This window comes from Schistocerca gregaria, chromosome 2 (assembly GCF_023897955.1).
Source record: "Schistocerca gregaria isolate iqSchGreg1 chromosome 2, iqSchGreg1.2, whole genome shotgun sequence".
In the NCBI taxonomy this organism is placed as follows: Eukaryota; Metazoa; Arthropoda; class Insecta; order Orthoptera; family Acrididae; genus Schistocerca; species Schistocerca gregaria.
Genome location: NC_064921.1, coordinates 103,125,269 through 103,148,967, shown reverse-complemented (window position 1 = coordinate 103,148,967; position 23,699 = coordinate 103,125,269). Strand labels below are relative to the sequence as shown.

The following is a 23,699-nucleotide window of genomic DNA, read 5'->3' as shown; positions in this document are numbered from 1 at the left end:
GCTTGTTGGTGGGTTTGATGTGGACGAATGTGTGAAACTGGCCATTGGACAGATGGAGGTCAACGTCAAGGAAAGTGGCATGAGATTTGGAGTAGGACCAGGTGAATCTGATGGAACCAAAGGAGTTGAGGTTGGAGAGGAAATTCTGGAGTTGTTCTTCACTGTGAGTCCAGATCATGAAGATGTCATCAATAAATCTGTACCAAACTTTGGGTTGGCTGGCTTGGGTAACCAAGAATGCTTCCTCTAAGCGACCCACAAATAGGTTGGCATATGAGGGGGGCCATCCTGGTATCCATGGCTGTTCCCTTTAATTGTTGGTATGTCTGGCCTTCAAAAGTGAAGAAGTTGTGGGTCAGGATGATGCTGGCTAAGGTGATGAGGAAAGAGGTTTTAGGTAGGGTGGCAGGCCAGCTGCCTTCCCAATACCAAGCATACCAATTAGCAAAGGCCATCACCTTCACTCCTGTCTCCTGTCCAATGTCTATACAACCTACGCCCACATTACTGTCTTCCAGTATGGTGCCATACAGAAATTGACTGCTGTCCTCAGGCCACAGTTCATCTTAACAGAGGCAACCATGTAGATACCATTGACAAGGCTGGATGTAAAGTACACCATGCCTACTACCATTCACTCCATCAAGCAGCCCATTTGCCTGATCTCTTGATAGGGATACGGGTACCTCTCCTTTCGCCACACTGATTATCTAGATGACATATGGATATTACAGACTCCATGTGTCAGTTAAATGGGGATGGATCTAGTTTTCCTGTCAACCATGACATTGATATGGACCTGTCGGCTGGTATATGTATTGAAAGTTTGTCAACAGGACCACAACAGGCATGTGGAATGGGTGCAGCCAGTTCTGCAAAATACCCAACTGTGTCAGTTGCATCCGATACTGCTGCTTCTGAAACTTAATAGTCCACAAAACAACAGTCTGTTGATAACGACCCTGCTCGTGTATTTTGATTTCACATCGAACATTACTAGATTGTTTACACTATCCCACATACTCCTTGGCAGCCTCAGTCTCATACTTCCCAGATATGGACTTGGTTACAGCTCTACTGCACTCTCATTTGCCCATATTTTTCTAATTAAATTGTGAAGCTGCACAGAATAAAAAAGGTCTATTTATCAAGACTGACAAAATTTGTTACTGAAAATATAATGTAACTGGATAGATAAAATACACTCAGCAAGCACTGGTAGCAGAACATATGTATACAGATATTGAAAATTGCAGGCTTTCGGAGACTGTTACGTCCACCTGGCAGAAGGTTTGAAGGGGAAGGAAGAGGGTGAAGGAAAAGCGACTTGTGAGGTGCAGGAAATGTGGAGAGTTTGGGAAAGTTGCCTAGAACCTCAGGTCAGGGGAGACTTACCGGACAGGATGAGAAGCAAAGACTGATTGCTGGGGACTGTCTTTCATTTGCACATCTTCCCGAGTTTAATTACAGATACATGAGGCTGCCTACATTGAATCCATCTCATCAGATGGTGTGTCCTAATTCTCCTCACCTGACAAAACATGCCAAACTAGGATCACTTCATCGAAGGAAAGTCCCCAACAATCAGTCTTTCCTTTTCATCCCATCTGATTAGCCTCCCCTGATCCGGGGTTCTGGGCGACGTTTCCAAACTATCCCCATTTTCTACACCTCATGAATCCTTTTTGTTTACCCCTCTTCCTTCCCCTTCAACACTTCTGCAAGGAGAAGGGGCCACTGACTCCAGAAGCTTGCAAATTTCAATATCTTTATATGTGTGTTCTCCTGCAGCTGCTTGGTTTTATAATCTATCCAATTACATTATATTTTCAAAAATTGCCAATGTGTTATTGACATCAAAGCATTATAATTTTGATTCAAACTGGGATTAAAGGCATTCTGTTATTATTTTAAAACATTATAGTTAGTTTCAGGGAGTATTATGCCAAAAAGGTACACTGAGAAGTTCAGGAGGGAAGGGAAGAGCGTGCAGAACACAAAATCATGATGATGTAAATAAAATAGAAAGAAACTTCCACATGGGAAAAATATATTAAAAACAAAGATTCCAAGACTTACCAAGCAGGAAAGCGCCGGCAGACAGGCACAATGAACAAAACACACAAACACACACACAGAATTACTAGCTTTCGCAACCGATGGTTGCTTCTTCAGGAAGGAGAGGGAAAGACGAAAGGATGTGGGTTTTAAGGGAGAGGGTAAGGAGTCATTCCAATCACGGGAGTGGAAAGACTTCCCTTAGGGGGAAAAAAGGACAGGTGTACGCGCGCGCGCACACACACACACACACACACACACACACACACACACACACACACACACACACACACACACAAGCAGACATCAATATATATTCAATAAGTTCTGTATGAATAAGAACTCTGATTGGCATTAGCTATGTAAAACATAATTCTTAAAATTACAAAATTATGTCTAATTAACTTAATTAATTCAATAATTAAAAAATAAATTTAAAAAATTCTGAAATTCGTATGTGAAAAAAAGATAGTAAATATTAATGTTCATAGGAAGAAACTTACTAATTCATTTCCAAACAGAATATCAACATAGGGCATGGCTTCCATCATTGGCTTACTATAATATTGTGACAGAAATGGAGCGCTAAGATTCATCATAAACAAAGAATCTTTCTTAAGTGCACAATCAGCAACTTCAAGGATGGATTCTGGGCTCACAGTGAGGAAGAAACCCTGGGGAAAAAACAAATGGTGAAACATGTGAACACTGTATATACAGTTTTTCTTTATTTTTCCTTTTAAAATAAGGTATATGCGAAAAATTAAGAATGCTTCAATGTTTTGCAGAGTTTTCTTATAGGTCCCAAAAACTTGTGAAATCAATTTGTACATCTATAAAATTTTCAAACAGTTCTTGGCACAAAATCAGTTCCACAAAATCACATGTTGACTTCAAAACTGACACTAAGAAACTGAGAAGAACATATAGAGTGACACATGAGAGACGGACAGTTGTTAATGAAATAATACTCGGCCAACTTTAAAATTAATCCATGTTTATTTACACAAAATAAAAGCTCATTATTTACCATTTTAGTTAACAAGGTTATTTGCGAAAAATAATGTCGTCAAGGTGATGTCCACCATTTCGAATGCAGAACTCAAGTCCCTTCTCAAAATCTTCCATCACACAGACTAAAATCTCTGCAGGGATGGCAACAGTTTCTTGAATGATTGCATTCTTCAACTCATCCAAATTTCATGGTTTGTGGTTATAGACAGTTCTTAAGGTACCCCCACAGAAAAAAGTCACATACTGACAAGTCCGGAGACCTGGGAGACTAAGGAATATTGCCAAAACGTGAGATAATCCGGCCAGGAAACGTGCATCTAAGAACTGTCATTGAAATGTTTGCGGTGTGCGATGTTGCCCCATCCTGCTGGAACCAAATGCGTTTTAAAGGGATTCATCGTCTTCTTAGTTCTGGTTTCAAGAATGTTTCAAGCATACAAATGTAATGAACCGAATTAACAGTAACTGTGGTCCCGTTCTCTTCAAAAAATAAGGTCCAATAATGCCAACAGAGCCAAGAGCACATCAGACTGTTACTTTTTCTGAGTGCAGAGGATGCTGATGGATAAGGTGTGGATGCTCTGGAGCCCAGTAACATAGGTTTTGCTTATTCACGGTCACTTTTAAATGAAAATGAGCTTCATAGCTTATCAATAAAGTTTATTTTCATTCGATCCCAAAATCAGTTGCATTCTGTAAGCGAAGTCTTCTCATAAAGCAAAGTCAGTTTCCTTAAGTTGTTGGACAATGAGCATTTTCTAGGAATGGAATTTTAATTCTTTATGCAAAATTCGCCTAACCGATTCATGATTGATTCGTAACTCACTAGCATGACGTCTAGCTACCCATCCTGGGGTTTTGACTGCCGCTTGCCTTACCCTTTCAACATTTTCTGGTGTCGTTACTCCGTGTCTCGGGCCAGGATGCTTCTTATCCAGTATGTTTCCAGTTGATCTGAAGTTTTACATCCCATCTAAGGATTGTGTTACGGCTTGGAACAGCTCCATGTCGCCCGACATTAATCGCTGTGTAGCAATAATAGACTCACCACTTTTCACGAAACTGTCACAGACAAACACTTGACGTTGCAAGTCCCACTGTTCCATAGTGACTGAGTAAATGAAATGGCGTGTTGTGTGGATAGAAGTATCCCCACCACGACCACCTCCCACCACTGAGCCCTCAGTACTACACAGTTCAAAACCATCCGTCTCCCGTGTGTCGTTCTGTAGAAAACAGAATGCCCACACACTGCAGTTCTTGTGCATCCCTTACTCAATGCCTCCAATTAACAGTTTGTTATTAACTTTTTTTCATTCTGTTGCTTATAAATTGGTATGTTAGGAAACAATTACAAATTCTACAACTAGCACTGTAAGGAAAAGATACACTGCTTCTTACTGTTAAGATTATACATTATGTAGCACAGAGGCACAATTAAAAGACACTTACACAAGACTGATAGCTAATGGGTAAGTGTTTTAATTGTACTTGTCTGCAACTTAATGTGACACCTATACAGCAAGTAGTAATCTTTTACTAACATTGTTGACATTCCAACCTGGAATTGCCATTGTCTGATTTTGCCGAACAGCTTTTCTTCCACCATACAACCCTCTGTTTTACTTGTTGCTATTCTCTATAGCATTACTTTTCTCAGTGCATGTTCTCTCTCTTCTTTACTGTATTTATTCACTGCCTTACACACCACATCAACCTCTGAGCCACACTGTATCAACAATTGTTCGCACACAATACACGGGTTCATGACTGTGTGGATTGTCGCAGCATCTGATGCCCCAAATTCTGTCCTTCGGTAATTATATTTATTCCTTTTGACCCCACTTCCATCACCATCCCCATGTACTTCAGAATTTAATTTTGCACATCTGCCTGCGCCACATAAACCTGTGATCCTTACAGGATGGAAAGAATGCCCTGAGCTGTGGTTCTGGGTGACAGCTCCGAGATCTACCCCTTTATCTATTCTGTCCAGTCCTATCCTTCACCCCTCTTCCTTCTCCCCAATCCCTCTGTTGGAAAAAGGAGCCACTGGCTCTGAAAGCTTGCATAAGTAAAGCCTTTATTCATGTATGTGTCGTCCTTCCACCGCTTGGTGAGCGCATTTTTTTTAACTATCTGGTTACATTATATTGTCAAAACCTGATTATTTTGATCGTAATATTTTAATATATTTGCTAGATGAAATGTGAAAGGGGCATTTTTGTGTGTTTGATCTAAGGAAGTTCCTTACAGAACAGTCTACTCCATTCCCGGAAAATGAAATATTCTTTCATCCTGCAGCCAGGCGACTAGTGCGAGTTTTGGTGTTCTCGTAAAGATAAGTCATTTTAGATTATAAAACAAATAGTTTAGTACTGATTACATGGTAAATAGGTGTATTAGTGTGCCTTTTAAGTGTACCATTAAAGGTTTCATTTTTCTTTACGTAATATAGCAGAAAACCCGAAAAGATCGTATAGTCGTATTTTCTGTGTATGTTTTGCTGCATCAAGTCTATAGAATTTCCTTTAGTTGTCCCTTGCTCTCTCCAGCAATTTAACTTAGCGTACCTATTCATTATTTAACTAGAATTTCCAGAAAGTAGCGTAAAGTTTAAGTTGTTGTTTCAGAAACTTTGAACTGTTGTTTTTGTTTACACAGTTGCATATAGGCCAAATTTGTGGAACGGGACCATATTTTCAGGTTTATCTGTAATTTAACTGACTTATTCTTAATAAACTATTACGTTTATCATGAGTAAAAAGCGCTTGACTTGCTGTAGAATTGTTAGGTTGGGGCTTTGGTGTGATGGGTGCTGTAGTTTTTCCATGTGGGTGACTGTAGTGGCGTGGGAATAGTAAATGAGGCTCATCAGTGGTTTTGTAGGATTTGTAGTAGAGATAGGAAGATACTAGAACAGGAGGGGAAAATTGCCGCCCTGCAGGCTGAGTTAGACAAGGCCAGAGGAGATCTTGACAGGTTAAGGAGGGAGAAGGGTAAAGAGAGGTGGGAAGTGGCAACAGCCAACAGGAGGAACAGGCCTACAACTTTGTCTGACAGCTTCATGGTGAATGTGGAAAATAGGTTTGACCTGTTGCTTCAGTTAGAAGCTGATGAACCTCAAGCAGTTGCAGGTGTAGTCAGGGCACAACAAACTTTCAGCAGCAAATTGAAAAGTAAGAATGTAGGGAAATCAGTAAAGAGAAAGAAAGTGTTGTTGTTGTTAGGTAGTTCCCATGGAAGAGGTGTTGGCCAACTTTTGCAGGATGAACTAGAATCAGAATACCAGGTCACCAATTTTTTTTAAACCTAGTGCTGGTCTGCAGCAGGTGACAGAGGATTTAGGATCACTTTACAAAGATTTCACTAAGGAAGACACCGTGGTTATAGTAGCTGGGGCAGGTAACAGTATTGATAGAGATCCAGGGTACAGTATAGAGTGTGACCTGGCAAATAAAGCATCAGCATTGAAGCACACTAGTGTTGAGTTTGTATCTGTTCTTGGGTGCCATGACCGACTTCATTTGAACTCTTCTGTCAAGAGAGTTAATTTGGAGCTAGAACGGCTGCTTATGCCGGGTGCAAGGTCACACATTGGTGTGGTTTCTGCTGATTCTCTCAGTAGGTAGGATTATACTAGGCATGGCCTTCACTTCAACAGGAAGGGGAAGGGTAAATTGGATGGGGAAATAGCAGGAAAGTTAAAGGGGGGAGGCACTGTCATAAGTGGTAAAATACCAGTGGTTATACGGTTCAGAAAAGATCATTTTTTAGGGTAGGGAGGATAGAAAGAAAGCAAACTTTAAGAAAGGTTATAACTAAGACAAACCTTCAGTTTGAGAAAGAAATAAAAAAAAAATTCCAGCTTATTACATCAGCATAAACAGCTATTGGTTAAGAATTTTCAACAGTCAGCAGATATTTTAACTGTACCCAATTTTAACTCAGTTAATGTGAAATGTCAGCTATCTTTATTGCATCAAAATATTCGAAGACTGAGAAATAAAATTAATGAATTAACTATCTGCATAGATGAATTAGAGTCTTCAAACCCAGCTGACATAATCTGCCTCTCTGAACATCATGTGACCACCACTGGTATAGAACTTTTTTTAAGTGTTACAGGATTTAGGTTAGCATCTCACTTTTGTAGATCAGAAATGGAGAAAGGAGGAGTTGCCACATTCATTAGGAACTGTCATAAATTTAAGAACATAGACATTCATAAATTTTGCCTAGAACAGCATATGGAAGCATGTGCAACAGAAGTAGAATTTCACAAAAAATCCTGCATAATATTAAGTGTATATCGAGCACCTGCAGGTAACTTTAATCTGTTTGTAAACCACTTTGAAGCTGTACTGGCCCATTTAACAAACAAAATCAAAGAAATAGTGGTTGCTGGTGACTTCATTGTAGATTTCCTTAAAGACTCTCCCAATAAGAACTTATTTGAGTTAGTAACACTATCATTCAACTTAATTCCCAATGTAAAGATCCCCACTAGGGTAGCCTATCGCTCACAAACAGCCATTGATAATATCTTTATAGAAAAGTCCAATGAACAAAATTATATTATAAAACCAATAGTCAATGGCCTCTCAGACCATGACATGCAGATCCTTCTGTTAAATGTTAATACTGAACAGGATATAAAATCTGTTAAATCTGAGCTCAAGAAGGTAATCAATAAGCCAAAAATTGATTATTTTAGGACACTCCTCTGAGACATTCACTGGACTGATGTTTACAGCACTCATGGCATGAATGAAAAATATAACACTTTTGTTAATAAAGTACTTACCTTACTCGAACACTGTTTTCCCCCAAAACTAACTAAGGTTAGAGCAAAGTCTATAAAGATGCCATGGATTACTCAAGGAATAGGGGCATCTTTTAAAACAAAAAGAATACTGTATCTGTCAATCCGAAACAGTTCCAATGTTGATGCTATAGCACATTACAAGAAATACTGCAAAATATTAAAGACTGTAATACGGACGTCAAAGCAAATATATTACAAGGAAAAGATAGTCATATCAGATAACAAAATAAAGACAATATGGGATATAGTGAAGGAGGAGACTGGTAGAACCAGACATGAAGACGAGCAAATAGCATTAAGAGTAAATGATACGTTGGTGACAGATGTGTATAGTGTTGCAGAACTTTTTAACAAATATTTTATAACTGTTACTGAAAAGATGGGGTTGTCAGATTCGGTAGATGCGGCTATGGAATACCTCAGACCAGACATTTCAAGTAACTTCCATAATATGAATTTCACCCTCACTATCCCAACAGAAATAATGTCCATCATAAAATCTATAAAACCAAAAACATCTAGTGGGTATGATGAAATATCAACAAAGTTAATTAAAGAATGTGATTCTGAGCTAAGTAACATATTAAGCTATCTGTGTAACCAGTCGTTTATCAGTGGAATATTTCCTGAATGGTTGAAATATGCTGAAGTTAAGCCACTGTTTAAGAAGGGAGATAAACAAATAGCATCAAATTTCCGTCCAATTTCACTGTTGCCAGCATTCTAAAAAATTTTAGAAAAAGTAATGTACAGTCGTCTTTATAATCATCTTATCTCAAATAACATACTGTCAAAGTCACAGTTTGGATTTCTAAAAAAAGGCTATCTACACTTGCAGTGAAAATGTGCTTAATTCATTAGACAAAAAATTGCAGGCAACTGGTATATTTTGTGATCTGTCAAAGGCATTTGACTGTGTAAATCACAATATCCTTTTGAGTAAATTAGAATATTATAGCATAACAGGAAATGCTGCAAAATGGTTCCAATCTTATATCACTGGCAGGAAACAAAGGGTGCTATTAGGAAAGAGACATGTATCAAGATATCAGGCATCATCCAACTGGTAACTAATTACATGTGGGGTCACACAAGGTTCCATTTTGGGACCCTTACTTTTTCTTGTATATATCAATGACATTTCATCAGTAACATTACCAGATGCCAAGTTCGTTTTGTTTGCCGATGATACAAACATTGCAATAAATAGCAAATCAAGTGTAGTCTTAGAAAGATCAGCAAATAAAATATTTGTGGACATAAATCACTGGTTCCTAGCCAATTCCTTGGCACTAAACTTAGAAAAAACACACTACATAAAGTTCAGAACTTGTAAGGGGTGTCCCAATGACAAGACGATAGAAGAAATGGACAGCGTTAAATTCTTGGGATTACAGCTTGATAATAAATTCAACTGGGAGGAGCACACCACAGAACTGCGGAAGTGTCTTAACAAATCTCTGTTTGCAATGCGAATTTTGTCAGACATAGGAGATATAAAAAATGAAAAAGCTGGCTTACCACGCTTACTTTCTTTCCATGATGTCATATGTTTTTTTTTTTTTTTTTTTTTTTTTTTTTTTTTTGGTGGGGGGGGTGGGGGGGCGGGGTAGTTCATCACGCCAAGCTAAAGTTTACCGGGCACAAAAGCGTGCAGTAATAGTTACATGTAGTGTGAACTCAAGAACATCCTGCAGAAGCCTGTTTAGGGAGCTAGGGATACTAATTACTGCTTCCCAATATATTTATTCCTTAATAAAATTTGTCATTAAAAATATATCACTTTTTCAAACCAACAGGAATGGAATCAATACTACAAATAAGAACAATCTTCACAAGTATTTAAAGTCACATAGTCTTGTACAAAAAGGTGTGCATTATTCAGGAACACACATTTTCAATAACTCGCCAGCAGCCATAAAAAGCTTAACCAACCAATGAAATTCACTTTAAGAGAAGACTAATTCTCAGTAAAACCAACTGATATATATATATATATATATATATATTAAAAACAAAGATTCCAAGTCCAAACAGGAAAGCACTGGTAGAAAGGCACAATAAACTAACACACACACACAAAATTTCTAGCTTTCGCAACCAACGGTTGCTTCTTCAGGAAAGAGGGAAAGAGAGGGAAAGACGAAAGGATGTGGGTTTTAAGGGAGAGGGTAAGGAGTCATTCCAATCCCAGGAGCGGAAAAACTTACCTTAGCGGGGGGAAAAAGGACCGGTATACACTCGCGCGCGCACGCACGCACGCGCACACACACGCGCACACACACGCGCACACACACACTTGTAAAGGCAAAGAATTTGGGCAGAGATGTCAGTCGAGGCAGAAGTACATCCTCTGCCCAAACTCTTTGCCTTTACAAATGTCTGCTTGTGTCTGTGTATGTGCGGATGGATATATGTGTGTGTGTGTGTGTGTGTGTGTGTGTGTGTGTGTGTGTGTGTGTGTGTGTGGTTGTAAAAGTACAATATAACTTCTGTACAATTTCAGTGCAGTAATGTGTTAATTGTAAATAAGTATTATAGTAGTTGTATTACATATTACATGTTAATTACCTTATAAATAAATAAAAAACTTTTTAATTTTAAATTCAGTGCATTAGTACTTGTAAAATGACTTTCATACAGTTTTCATTAAAAAGTGATGATCATTCCACTTGGGACCTGTGGAATGGTACATTAGCTTATTTGTTTTAGTTGTAAATATTTGTCATGTATTGTTGTTTTTCTGACGCGTTCCACATCCTGGAGGACCTCCTCACTACGGAGCAATTGGAATGAAAGTAAATCTAATCTAATCTAATCTAATCTTCAGTTCTGACCTTTGGTGCCTTTACCATTGTTATAATTGCATTTTCAACATTTTTCAAATAAAATATTTTCCATGCAAGCAGAAATTATTTTGAGTTTAGCACAAATATTTCAAATCAATTACAATAACTAAAAATTAATGATTTGATTAAATGGGATGAGTACTTTTTTTTAATACACAGAAAAACTCATTTGGCTATGGTTTACCCATAAGCTGACTGGGGCAAAATAAATCGAGGCATTTCTTGGAATAACAACTTTAAGTCCATTGAGTCATTTCTCCATTTCCTGCAAATATTGAATCTGTACTAACAAGTTCTTGTTGAGAAAATATTATTACTCTTGACAGACACAATGCTTACTACAAACATTTGACAGCTGTGCTGTGCCAAGTTGTTGTTATAAGGCTCACGTAGGCAGTAGGGGGGGGGGGGGGGGGGGAAGGTGGAGGGGGGGTTGGGAGGGGGAAGAAGAAGAGGAAGAAGAGGAAGAAGAAGAAGAAGAAGAAGAAAGAAAGAAAGAAATGATCAAATGGCATTGTTGGCGCGGAGGCTCCATCTGTATGTATCCAAGTACGGCCGGCGAGCGCAAGTCTTATTTCATTTGACGCCACATTGGGCAGGCGACGTGTGTGCTGGTGATGAGGATGAAATAATGATGAAGAGAACACAACACCCAGTCCATGTGCGGAGAAAATCTCCAACCCGGTCGTGTATCGAACCTGGGCCAGCTGTATGGGAGGCCAGCACATTACCACTCAGCTAAGCAGGTCGACAGTAGACAAACAACTTCCTTGCCACACAAACATCATTATTTAGTAGTGACGGGGTATGTTTAACATGGAATTGACTTTTGATAATATCACATTGGAAGAGTAACTTAGAAACTGTACAAAACATATGGGAAGTGACTATGATAACACATCCAATATTGAGAGTGAATATGAGAACCACTCTATTGCAAGGAAATGTAAAATTCAGGAAAGGAAGTGGAAGAAAGAGGCTTCAAAGAAGATAAATTTTGGACAATGTTATGTTTTGCCTCAGCTAGCCAGCAGATGCTGTCTTTTATTGTTTTGTTTCTCATTTCTTCTAAGACAGGACAGTCCTCTCTTTCAGTTACAAATCACAGAAGCTTTTTTTTGTTATTCAGCTATAGGTTTTCTAATGCACCTTTATCCATTGGTTTCAAGACAAGAGATTATATGTGGTGCCAAAAAGATGCTTTGATGTTGATCAGCTGCATTTTTGAAGGATGAGATGGAGCAGTGCCAATCAAAAGTACAGCTCGAGGTGGCGGTCCATTTTCTATGCTGAATCTTCTGACAGAGGGAACAAACTGTTTTTTGAACCACTCACTAAACTGAACACCAATTATCCAAGCTTTTGATTTTTGTAATACGCAAGGAGAGCATTCATATTCACATCTTTTAGGGCTCACGGTTTTGCAGACTTTCCAATTACCATGAGTGACAATTTGTTCATTTGACATGTCATTGCTACAGGCTACAACGGTACGTTGTTATTTATTAATTTCATCTGGTGCAGATGACACTCTTTTGAAGCAAGACATTTTGTAGGGAATGCTTTGACATTCAGTCTAGTTTCATCAGCGTTGTAAACTAGCTGTGGTGAGTAATTTTCTGATGATATCTATTGTGCCAACTCATCTAATAACGCATCTGCAGTGGCAACATCAGCTGACAACTTTTCTCCATTTATTATTGTCATACCTAGTGTGTCTTCTTTCAACAGCCTCTAACCAACCATATCTGGCAGTGATTCGCCATTCATGAGTTTGTTCAGCTGTAATGTCTTTTCTTGATGCTATGTAGCACTAATAGGAACACCTTTTTGTCTTTCCTGAGTGAACTACAAGAAAGTAGCTTCAACAATTTTATCGTACAACAACACTATGGAGTTGTGGCATTGTTCCAAAGTTTTATCATAAAATGTGTTGCAGAAGCTTTCAATTTTCTCCCATTTTTCCACTTACTGATAGTGGCTTTCCCTACACCAGATTCAATAGGCAATTTTGTTGCACTTTCCCTATTGTCAAGCAGCTTTAGCACTTCCAGTTTTTCTTTTAATGTATAGGAGCTATGATTTCGACTGCTTGACATTGTACTGTACAATATAACACCAGTTTTATATGTACAGTGTTAACTTAGTTTATGAACAAAAAGAATTAATACAGTACTGTAAAAGTCAACCCAATTTATTCTGTATACTGTACGCAAACAAACTAACTGTGCTATAACTCCTCTGAATAAGGTAGCAACACCACCACATGCAAATCTGCTATGTAGTTGTATTATTGTACAGTATTGTGTGTGGTATTTACAATATTGTGACTTCATCATGTCACTGACTGCCACTTTCTCACATTGCTGCACTCACTGCCTGCGTTTCAGTGTGACTTTAATTGGGCCTACAGAGAAAGATTCTAAGATATATTGAAAACAAAGAGAATGTGCACCTATATATTACAGTGCTTCAGAGCTGCAGAAAGAATTCAGCATTCTTTGAAGTGATAGAAAGAGTGGACATTATTGAGGACTGGGCATCAGCTTCATCACCACACTACATCAAGAAACCCAAAGGAAAGACAATTTGGAGCATAAAAATATGTTATTTTATATTGCAGCAGAAACTCACTTTCAGTCTCATCTTCTTATACTGAAACATTTATTCCTTTTAAGAAAAGGAGAATGTACATGGCCAATGCTGAAGACTGAAATGGTGATGTGAATACATCACATGCTGGGATTATAGATGCAAAAAAGGAAGATATTTTTGAACAAGAAATGCTAAAGACTATTGTAGAAGACTATGCGTCTGTGAAAGAAAATGAATACTCAGAGTGAGAAACAGAAAATGATTGATGATAACCTTGCATGAAGATCATTTGAAAGGAAGCCATTTTGTGCTATTTATTTGTTTATTTATCCTGTGTACTGAGAAAATTTGCGTGAAAGTGGGAAATGAAATGACGGATTGGTTCCAGCAAATGCCCTGTGTGAAACAGCACACTGCATTGTCATCTCTCCTCTTCATTGTAGTCTTTGATGAGAATGACTAATTTGGCAGAAAAAACTGGAAGACAAGACAAAAGCAATGGTGTTCGAAGATGACTTGATCCGGGGAAACACAGTGGAGGAGATTCAGGAACAGCTGGATGCTTGGGAAGAAATTGTGAGAGTCTTGAGTGAAATTTAATGTCAACAAATGTGAAATCCTGGTTACAAATAGAAAGAAAGATACACTAACTAGCTGAATACGCATCGGAGGTGAAAAACTGATGAAGGTGGAAAGTATCAAGTACTTGGGAAGTATGATAGATGAAAATAGAAGAAATGATAAAGAAATCAGCGAATGTGCTGGACAGGCAGAAGCATTCCTGTGAAGTGTTAGGAGCATGGTTTGGAACAAAGATGTCCCACAAAGTGGAAAAAAAGCAATATATAGAAGTTACTATGCCCCAATACTGACCTATGCATCTGAAAGATGGGTAATGAAGGAAAGAGCAGTAAGCAGATTATAGGCATGTGAAATGAAGTTCCTCAGAAATAGGATAGGACTAACAAGAAGAGGATGATGAATGGCAGAGTAAGGAAAATGGTGAAAGAGGAACACTTGCAGAGCAGAACAGAAGTATCACGGCTAAGATGGTATGGGCACATATGAAAAAGAAGAAATGGAGATGTGAAGGAAATGACCAAGAGAAACACTAAGGGACAGGTGGCTCAAAAGTGTGGAGGAGTGTGTTGAAAAAAAGAGGCAAGGACTGGACCAAAATGAATACAGAAAGATGCCGGGGAAAAAAGGACTAGATGGAGGCTTACATTCCTAACAGAGCCAGCCTGGGGATGGAAAATGTTCAAGATAATGATGATGATTATTTGCTTACTTAATTGGAAAAATGCATTTACATCACACTGTGAATGATATTGTTAATAATAGCTTTTTAAAGAGAAATATCGTACATTTTGTTTGTTACTATAAAAAATACTTTACTAACAACTTTCAAATATGTTATTACTTTTGTAAATACACTGTACAGTCATACTGATGTGACCACTTGTCAAAAGCCTGAACAATCACCTTTTACAGCATGGACTAATGCAAGACATGCAGGAAGAGAGTTAACGAGTTTTTGGAAGGTACTGGTTGAGGATCCATGGTGCAAACAGCCTGATTGAGATGGTACCACAGATTCTCAATTGGGTTTAAATCTGGAAGTTTGGTGGATAGGGGAGTATGAAAACTGATCCTGGTGCTCTCTGAGCCACACATACTGTGAGCTGTGGAACACATTTTACTGTCCTACTTGTAGATGCCATCGTGCTGATGAAGAACAAACTGCATGCAGGAATGGACGTGGTCCCCAAGGATAGAAACATATTTGTGTTGATTCACTGTGTCTTCAGAATGACGAGATCACCCAGGGAATGCTATGAAACCATTCCCCAAGACCATAATACTCCCTCCTGGTTGCAGGGTATTTACTATCAGATGTTTCACACCAAAGGCTGTCTGTCTGATGGAGTATAAAACGTGATCCATTTGAAAAGACCACCAGACCACTCAGTGGAAGTACACTTGCGGTATTGGCGTGCAAATTCCAGCCTTCATAACCAATGAATAGCAATCAAGATGGGTGCATGAACCAGATGCCTGTTGTGGAGGCCCGTACGCAGAAATGTTCACTGAACGGTCATTGAGGAGACACTGTTGGAACCCCCATGGTTCATCCAGGTGGTCAGTTGCTCAACAGTTGCATGTCTGCTTGCTTGTACACATTTCCACAGCTGTCATTCACCCATCATCTATAGTCCACAGTGCACCACAGTTTCCTTGGTGTCGGCTGTGGATAGCACCATTTTGCCACGCAGGGTATACATTGCGAACAGTTTAAAAAAGTTAGCCAACTATCATGCCCTTTTGGACATCAGACAAATTGCTCTGTTTCTACATTACGACAATGACTGCAGTGTTATTTGCATCCTCCCACACGCTTTATATAGCCTCCACTGGTAGTGCTACCACCTGTGTCTGAGTGGTTACTGCATACCGACATAAAACATAAGCAATGATTGGACTGTGTATGTCTGTTTAACACATTGCGTACAGCTTTCGTAGTTTTACATGTTGCCACATCCAACTGGTGTGGATGGATCACGTAAATTTAGGTTTTTTGCTGTGCACATGTTTTCTGAGACCTGTTGCTCATGCCAGCAACTATTCCAATTTAACAAAAGGTTATCCATGAATTAGTGGGTTCAGTGCAGTGAACAACAGTATGAACTTATTTTTATCTTTTGTTTTACTGCCAACAATCAGTACAACAAAATAGTCAATACTGTAGTTGTTGCCTTGAGCTATACGATGCGAAAACATTTGATGGAAAGTGATATTCTCGTTGAACTGTTTGCAGACAATTTTTCGACATTCCAAGGGTTTCAAATGATTTTTACTGATAGTGGTAGTGGAAGTGAAGAAGAAAAAAACATGGCTATAATAAACAAAAGTGAGACAATTGTGAACGATTTATATGACGAAGCTTCTATCAGTGGAAGTTGGTTGAAAAAGGACAAGATCATTATTTTAGGAACATTTAGGGAAATTCCAGTAAGATCAATAGCGTTATAAGCATGGTGGAATTATTTCTAGGGAATGAACTGTTTGATGAGATGTGGACACAATCAAACTTGTATTACGAACAAAATGAAAACCATTATAAACAATCTCCAAAGTATCTCAAATTTACAAATACCACTGCTATTGAAATGAAAAAACTTCTGGGCATGATTATCTTGACGGGGCAAATAAAAAAAGATTATTTGAAGGACTACTGATCAACAGATCTTGTAATAGACACACAGATTTTCTGGAAGCTAATGAGCAAAAATCGATCTGAGCAGATAAGGAAATAGTAGCATTTCAATGACAGTGTGGTCAGGAAAACAAACTTTACAAATCTGAATCTGTGCTAAACTAACTACTAGATAAATTTCTGACCATATTTATACCTGAACAGGAGTTTTTTCTTCATGAAGCACTGATACCATGGGGAGAGCAGCTTTGTTTCCAGACGTATAATCCTGAGAAACTTATCATAAATATGGTTCGTGAAAGTGTAAATGGTTCTCCAACCTGGAAATATACACTGAGGAAGGAAAAAAGCCTCAAGACCCTATACTCTCTGTACTTCCACCTCACCTTGGCATGTGGTGCCATGTTTATTACAACAGTACAGCTATTACCAAAACACTTCTAGAAAGGAAAACAAGAAATTGTGGTACAATGCAAATCAACAGAAGTCTCCTTAAGTATCTACAGACAGAAGCCAAATATCTATAGACAGGTTACACTACATTTCAAAGACAAGGTGACATTTTGTTGTATATTTGGCAAGATAAAAGGGACGTGTGAATGATAACAATAATTCATGATAAGCCCATGATTACAACAGAGGGGAGGGAGGGGGCAGACATGACATGGGGAAATCGCACAGAAACCAAATTATACAACTACTTTCAAATAAGAAAGACATGCTCATTTCGTGCGTGTCTTACGAAAATCACCAGGAACTGCAACAATAAGCACGGTGCAGCAGCCAATATGCAATGTGTTAGTAAAAACTTTAATGTGTGAGAACACTACTTTCGATTTTAACAATTATTTCATGGTAAAATATGGGAAATTTTGCTTTGACATTATTATGAAAAGAATAGATTGCTGGTCACCACATAATGGATGTAATGAGTCACAGACAGGCACAACAAAAAGACTGCTTTCGCCTGAAAGGCCTTCTTCTGAATTAGACAACATACATACATAAACACAAATGTAGCTCCCACAATATGACCACTGTCTCCCGCTGCATTTTTTGTGTTATACAGTGATCTATGGAGAAAGGTGAGTCTGGTACCGTATTATGTCTTAAAATTAATCAGTAGGTCTTATATATTATACTATTACATCTTATATTTTGAAACTGCAATATTTCATTTATATTTGAATGAAAATTAAGTCCATATACAAGAGATTGAAATGAATACACAAAAAAAATTAAAATGTTTGGTGTTCCGTATCTTGATTTCAATATATTTCACTTAAGTCATCATTCCACAAAATTCCTCAATTACAGTTAATCTTGCAAAGATTTTGGTTTTTATTTCTACAAATTACACTGTCTGCATAGAACTGCTGGTGACACAGATCATACAAGTGGACAAGGAAAGAAAAAATTTCCAGATTTTCCTGTGTTTCCCGGTTATAAATAAATTTTTTCCTGGGTGAAAATACTCTTCCTCTGTGGTAAGTGAAGTACACTTTCTGTCGGAACTGTAAAACTTATCAATATTTTGAAAGGTAAAGGTTTCATACACCAGTGCAGAGCTTCCCAGAACTTTAGGAAATGAAATCCAGAAGAAAAAAAAGTGTTTTGGAAAGATCTTTGACCTGCAGCAACATACACACCGCACATCTTTATTATTATCAAAGTATACGTATGAATTCCACCAAACAGCATGTTAGTTTCCAAATCATTGGTGCCGTTATTGTGATGTGCTTTTTTAAGCCAACCGTAGCTCATGTCTTATTATCTCGCAAGCAAATGACAACAGATATTCAGAGCATACGACACATGATGTACCTGTCGAATAGCAGCACCAATAGGAATATTTCATGGTTTACGTTAATATACGCATAGTATAGCTACAGTGTGTTATCCTTTAAGACATATCAAATACAAATGTGCCAGTAAAATTTTAAATGGTTATGTAAATGCCTGGTCTTACGGCCAAAAACTATTCTTAGTGGCTAGTCCATAAAGTGTTATGTTTTGAACGACAGTCAAATGATCTGTGATTTAAGAAATTCAGCACACATTCTCACATGTAACATAATTCATCTTGCTTAGAACATAATTTACTTTGAAAGTAATGCTTCTCAGACTACCATTCGCAACATTTTCCCCCAACCTGTTACAAATAGGTTTGTCTCAGCAGTTGCCAGAGAGTGCACATGTGCAACTATGACGACACAGGGAGCCCTTGCTTCGTGTTTACTCTGCTCATACACCTTTCACTGCATTTTCTAATGTTCTAATGACTTAAAGTGTAAGTGTGGATCAGTTTATTCCCCCAAACCACCTTCCACTTCTTTACGATGTGACTTATTTGGAACTTGCAGCCACTCTTCTCCACTGGCTACTGGCTGCTGGAAACCCTCTTGACTTCTTCTCCGTAGAATAACACTAGGTACAGGAATTTTTTTGACTCTTTCTACTTATGAAATAAGCAGACACACAAACTTTACTTTTCGTCATTTAACAATGTATTTAACCTCCATACACAATAAAACTCTCACTTTCCACATAAATATGTAACTTCCTGTAAGTCTCTCATACTGCCGAACACCAGAAACAAATTGGGTTACAGTTAAAAGAAAGTTAGCTTAGATAGCATAACTTCTCTTAACATCAATCAGAAAATATGTCTTGCCTATAGCAAGGCTATGTCAAGAGTTTTTAAGAGTTTTTTTCAACTGTCCTTGTTTTAATAACAATAGTCAGTCAATGACACAATAAGCACTGAGCTGCAAATAAACTCCAAGGTTCTTCCTTACACACTCACTAATCCATCTATGGATTGCCTGACAGGTACTTGTCGGTTCCTTTTGTCTGTCACATCTACTTTCTTCCCGCGACTGAAACATGTCATGCCGAGTAGGTAGGATTCTACCATCCCACACTCATATCCCGAATATCATGTGTTCAAGGTGGTAGAACGCTGAGTGGTTCTAGAATTTACACACAATTTCTCGAATCACTACAATTCTGTTTGGAATTTCATGTGCAGTGGAGCATCACATGACCATGTGCAGCAGTGCGGCACATTGTTAAGATGGGACATACGGAGTTCTTGTACTTACGACAATTGTTTTATCATATCCTATCCAAGATATGCAAAATTAGAAAGGAGTCCTCGGCACAATATTTTTTTAAAAATTAGACAAATTTCAAATGGTTCAAATGGCTCTGAGCACTACGGGACTTAATTGCTGAGGTCATCAGTCCCCTAGAACTTAGAACTACTTAAACCTAACTAACCTAAGGACAACACAACATCCATGCCCGAGGCAGGATTCGAACCTGCGACCGTAGCGGTTAAAGATTGTAGCAATTAGAACCGCTCAGCCACTCCGGCCGGCAAAAATTAGACACTACACCTTAACATACTGTAATATTTTGCTATGAGGTGACTTTATCACAGATACTTATTTTTTTACTCTGAAATACTGTTATGTAGCATTTCCAATCAAGTTTACATATACTTTGCACTGCAAAAAGCTAGTAAGAACAAATACCAATTTCTTGAGAAAAAAAAACTGTTGTTTTTATACAACAGAATTAAGAATAATAAGCTTTTGTGACTGTTTCAAAGTGTACAAAATTAACAAGGTTATGTGTGAAGCCAAGAAACTTTGCAATTGGCAGTTTATAATCTACTCTAAGAGTAAATATAAAGCCTCGTGGGGAGCTACATTGATAAAACATGGTGTGCTACCAGTCTCCAATTTACTGAAGAATGATGTTCTGTAAACTTAAGACATAAACAACATAAATTAAGAAATAAAGTCAGGCCTTGAAGAGGTACCATAAAAGTGTTGAAACATGTCCTGTGATCGAAAAACACAATGTCTCACGGAAGGCAGATATGTAAAATTCTATTAAAGCTTTACAGTGTGGTTTTCGGAAAGCCATTGTTCTTGGAGTACCACCACTGTATTATCTCATGCTTGGTTCTTTATTATGCCATAATACCACAGAAGACAGAAATGAAAACGTGCACATGAAATTCAGTGAATAGTTGAAACTAGCTAACAGTGTGCAATGAAACACTTTATTTCAAATAAATTTACTGTCTCTGCAGGAAAGATTAAGAAAAGCCACTTTTATTTAGCAAACCAACAAAAATAATGTCGTCGTTCTGCAAAGTGATTAATACTTGATTGCCAATAACATGGAAATAAAATACAATCAGAAAACTGAAACTAATAACATATTTTAGCCTTTCCTAACTAGCCAAACAAATCAGTTTTGTTTTCATCTGACATGAGAGCCATAAATGACGAGAGAACAGCAAAAGCGGAAAACGTAAATGTGGGTCACATGGAGACTACTCCCCACTACAACTTCGACTGCTCTGTGCAACCGCATATCTGGCAGCTTGGGTATGCCAGAAAAATGTTTCTGGGTGGTATCTTGCTGCTTACAGCTACAGCTTATACACCCAACACCCACACTTCAAAACAGCGAGAAGCATGAGAAGGTCCTGCTCAGCTCTGTGCATGTAACCACTGGCAACTGCTCAAACAAACCTAATTTAAACAGTAGTGACACCACACTCATTGAAAGCAGTTTGTTGTTACGAATTATTGTATACTCTTTGTCCTACAGCGATTGACACATTTTGCTGTCGGTGGACGCTTATGTGCAAACTATGTTTTATTGTTGTAAATGGCAAATTTTCTTTGTATCTTAAGTTTCATACTGGTATTTTTCTCTTGTTTATATCTTACTGCCATAGTACTATTCTGCAGTAGCGAGATACTGCAGTATTCTTTGTTAGAGTATCAGTTCTCACCAGTCAAAATTACAAAAATTTAACTCAAGACTAAAACAATGAAGAATTCCCAGAGTTCTAAAAGATTCCCAGATTTTTCCTGGCTTTCTCCCAGATTAAAAATTCCCGGGGGTTTTCCCAAAATTCCCAGTTGTTCCCAGCCCTGTGATACCATGAAGACAATGAGTTGAGCTCCAATTTCATTATATTTCTGGCCTAACATTCACCTCTCATGAAGCTATAAGAATATTTAGTGAGAGCTTTGCAAATAAAATATACTACAAATGATTATATCTTGGCTGTGCAAAAGTCTTGCTACTTCATACAATTCTGATGGTTGCTACATTTTGTTACAGTATTTCGATTTTTTCAAGAGATGGATAATCTCTCATAACCTCACTTTCACCATTCAGATGACAAACTGCACAGCAGACAGCTCATACCACACACTCAATTCAGGCATCAATGTATAAACGAAAAATAAGCACTTGAAAGAGACAAGACTCACTACAGGAATAAAACGCCACAGGCACTGCAGGAGACTCACTTATCTCTAATAGTCAGTTCACACAAGAAAATTGATCGTGTAAAAGGGGCTTTAGTATTTGTTGCCATCAACTAGTCAAACAAAATTACGAACTGTGGTATTAGTTACAGATCCCACAGTGAAATTTCTGCTACATAACTTTATTGACACTTCTTTGAAAATAAAATACTGAATTAGACTTTTTTCTGTATCTGATCTCTTAGGTCACTATCTTAGGGTACAAAAAAAAAGTATTTCAGTTCTGTCAGGATGAACAATGCTAAAAATAATTGTGCCTATAAATCCTGTAGTCAAGGGTTGTCACTTCTGCTTCAAATACTCTTCCTCATTGGCGAAAAATAGTTTTAATTTTTACTCAGTTGCAGCACTTCTTATATTAAACATGTAAACATTAAATTTTGCTTCAACCAAGCATATTACACCAATGAGTAGTTCATAAACAAAATTATGTCACCCATATTTTTGTACTGGAAGCACCTTCTCTTAATAATGTGACCTGGAAAGGTATAACTAGACAAAAGAAACAAATATTTGGCAAAACCAGAACTAACAGCATTATATGGAGCCCATAAAAATACTTGCACTATGAGTGCAGATGCAATCACTATGATTATGAATTAATATAAAAGTATGTGCTTCAATATTACGTTAGAGGTATTTAAAAATAATGGTGGCAAAACACCCGATAAAACATTACGCACCGAAACATAGTAGTACAATGCATTATCTACGAGTTTCCTGTTCTCTGGATGTCTGATATGATCAATTGTGAAGCAATTTGCAGCAGCCAGATTGGCACATAAAGAGCGTTCAGCACCATTTGATGTAATGAGAACGGCACATGTACCTTAAACAAAAACAGAAAGAATCATTGGAGTCAGATGTGCAGTGAAATATATAACATTCTAGTGCATCCATAACATTTATAAGAAACATTTACAAATTTAACAGGGCTACAAATTCTCAAATAATGGAAACAAATTTTCTCTGCTCTTTTGAAATGGCGGCTGAATTACAGCACTCACCCCCTCTACTTAACACATTCCCATTTTACCTCTGTTGGTGGGTTGACTTTTCATTTACTGAAATGACACTTGTTATTGCAAGACACAGCATCAACTTTCACTACAGCCATCTCATTTCCATTTCCTCAACTCTAAATCCTTGTTACTGTTTGTAATTTTGTGACCTGCAAACTGGCATATAAATGGAAAGCAGTTTCACTTTGTTGTTGTTGTTGTGGTCTTCAGTCTAAAGACTGGTTTGATGCTGTTCTCCATCCTATTCTATCCTGTGCAAGCCTCTTCATCTCTGAGTATCTACTGTAACATACATCCTTCTCAATCCGCTTCGTGTACTCATCTCTTGGTCTCCCCCTATGATTTTTACCTTCCACACTTCCCTACAGTACTAAACTGATGGTTCCTTGATGTCTCAGAATGTGTCCTACCAACCAATACCTTCTTCCTGTCAGGTTGTACCACAAATTCCTCTTCTCCCCAATTCTATTCAGTACTTCCTCATTAGTTACACGATATACCCATCTAATCTTCAGCATTCTTCTGTAGCACCACATTTCGAGAGCTTCTACTGTCTTCTTGACTAAACTATTTATCGTCCATGTTTTACATCCATACAGGGCTACACTCCATACAAATACTTCCAGAAAGGACTTCATGACACTTAAATCTGTACTCACTGTCAACAAATTTCTCTTCTTCAGAAATTATTTTCTTGCCACTGCCAGTCTACATTTTATATCCTCTCTACTTCAACCATCATCAGTTATTTTG

General features: G+C 37.9%; 1 protein-coding gene across 3 annotated transcripts in view; it reads right to left on the bottom strand.

Moving 5' to 3' along the window:
* Positions 1-23,699, bottom strand: part of LOC126336438 (uncharacterized) — a 96,850-nt gene that overhangs the window by 39,431 nt on the left and 33,720 nt on the right. For all 3 annotated transcript variants that reach the window (XM_050000133.1, XM_050000132.1, XM_050000135.1), the window contains 2 exons: positions 22,608-22,753; positions 2,562-2,732 (listed from right to left, as the gene is read on the bottom strand). In XM_050000133.1, the coding sequence (XP_049856090.1) occupies positions 2,562-2,732; positions 22,608-22,753 (317 nt within the window). The remainder of the gene's footprint in view (positions 1-2,561; positions 2,733-22,607; positions 22,754-23,699) is intronic.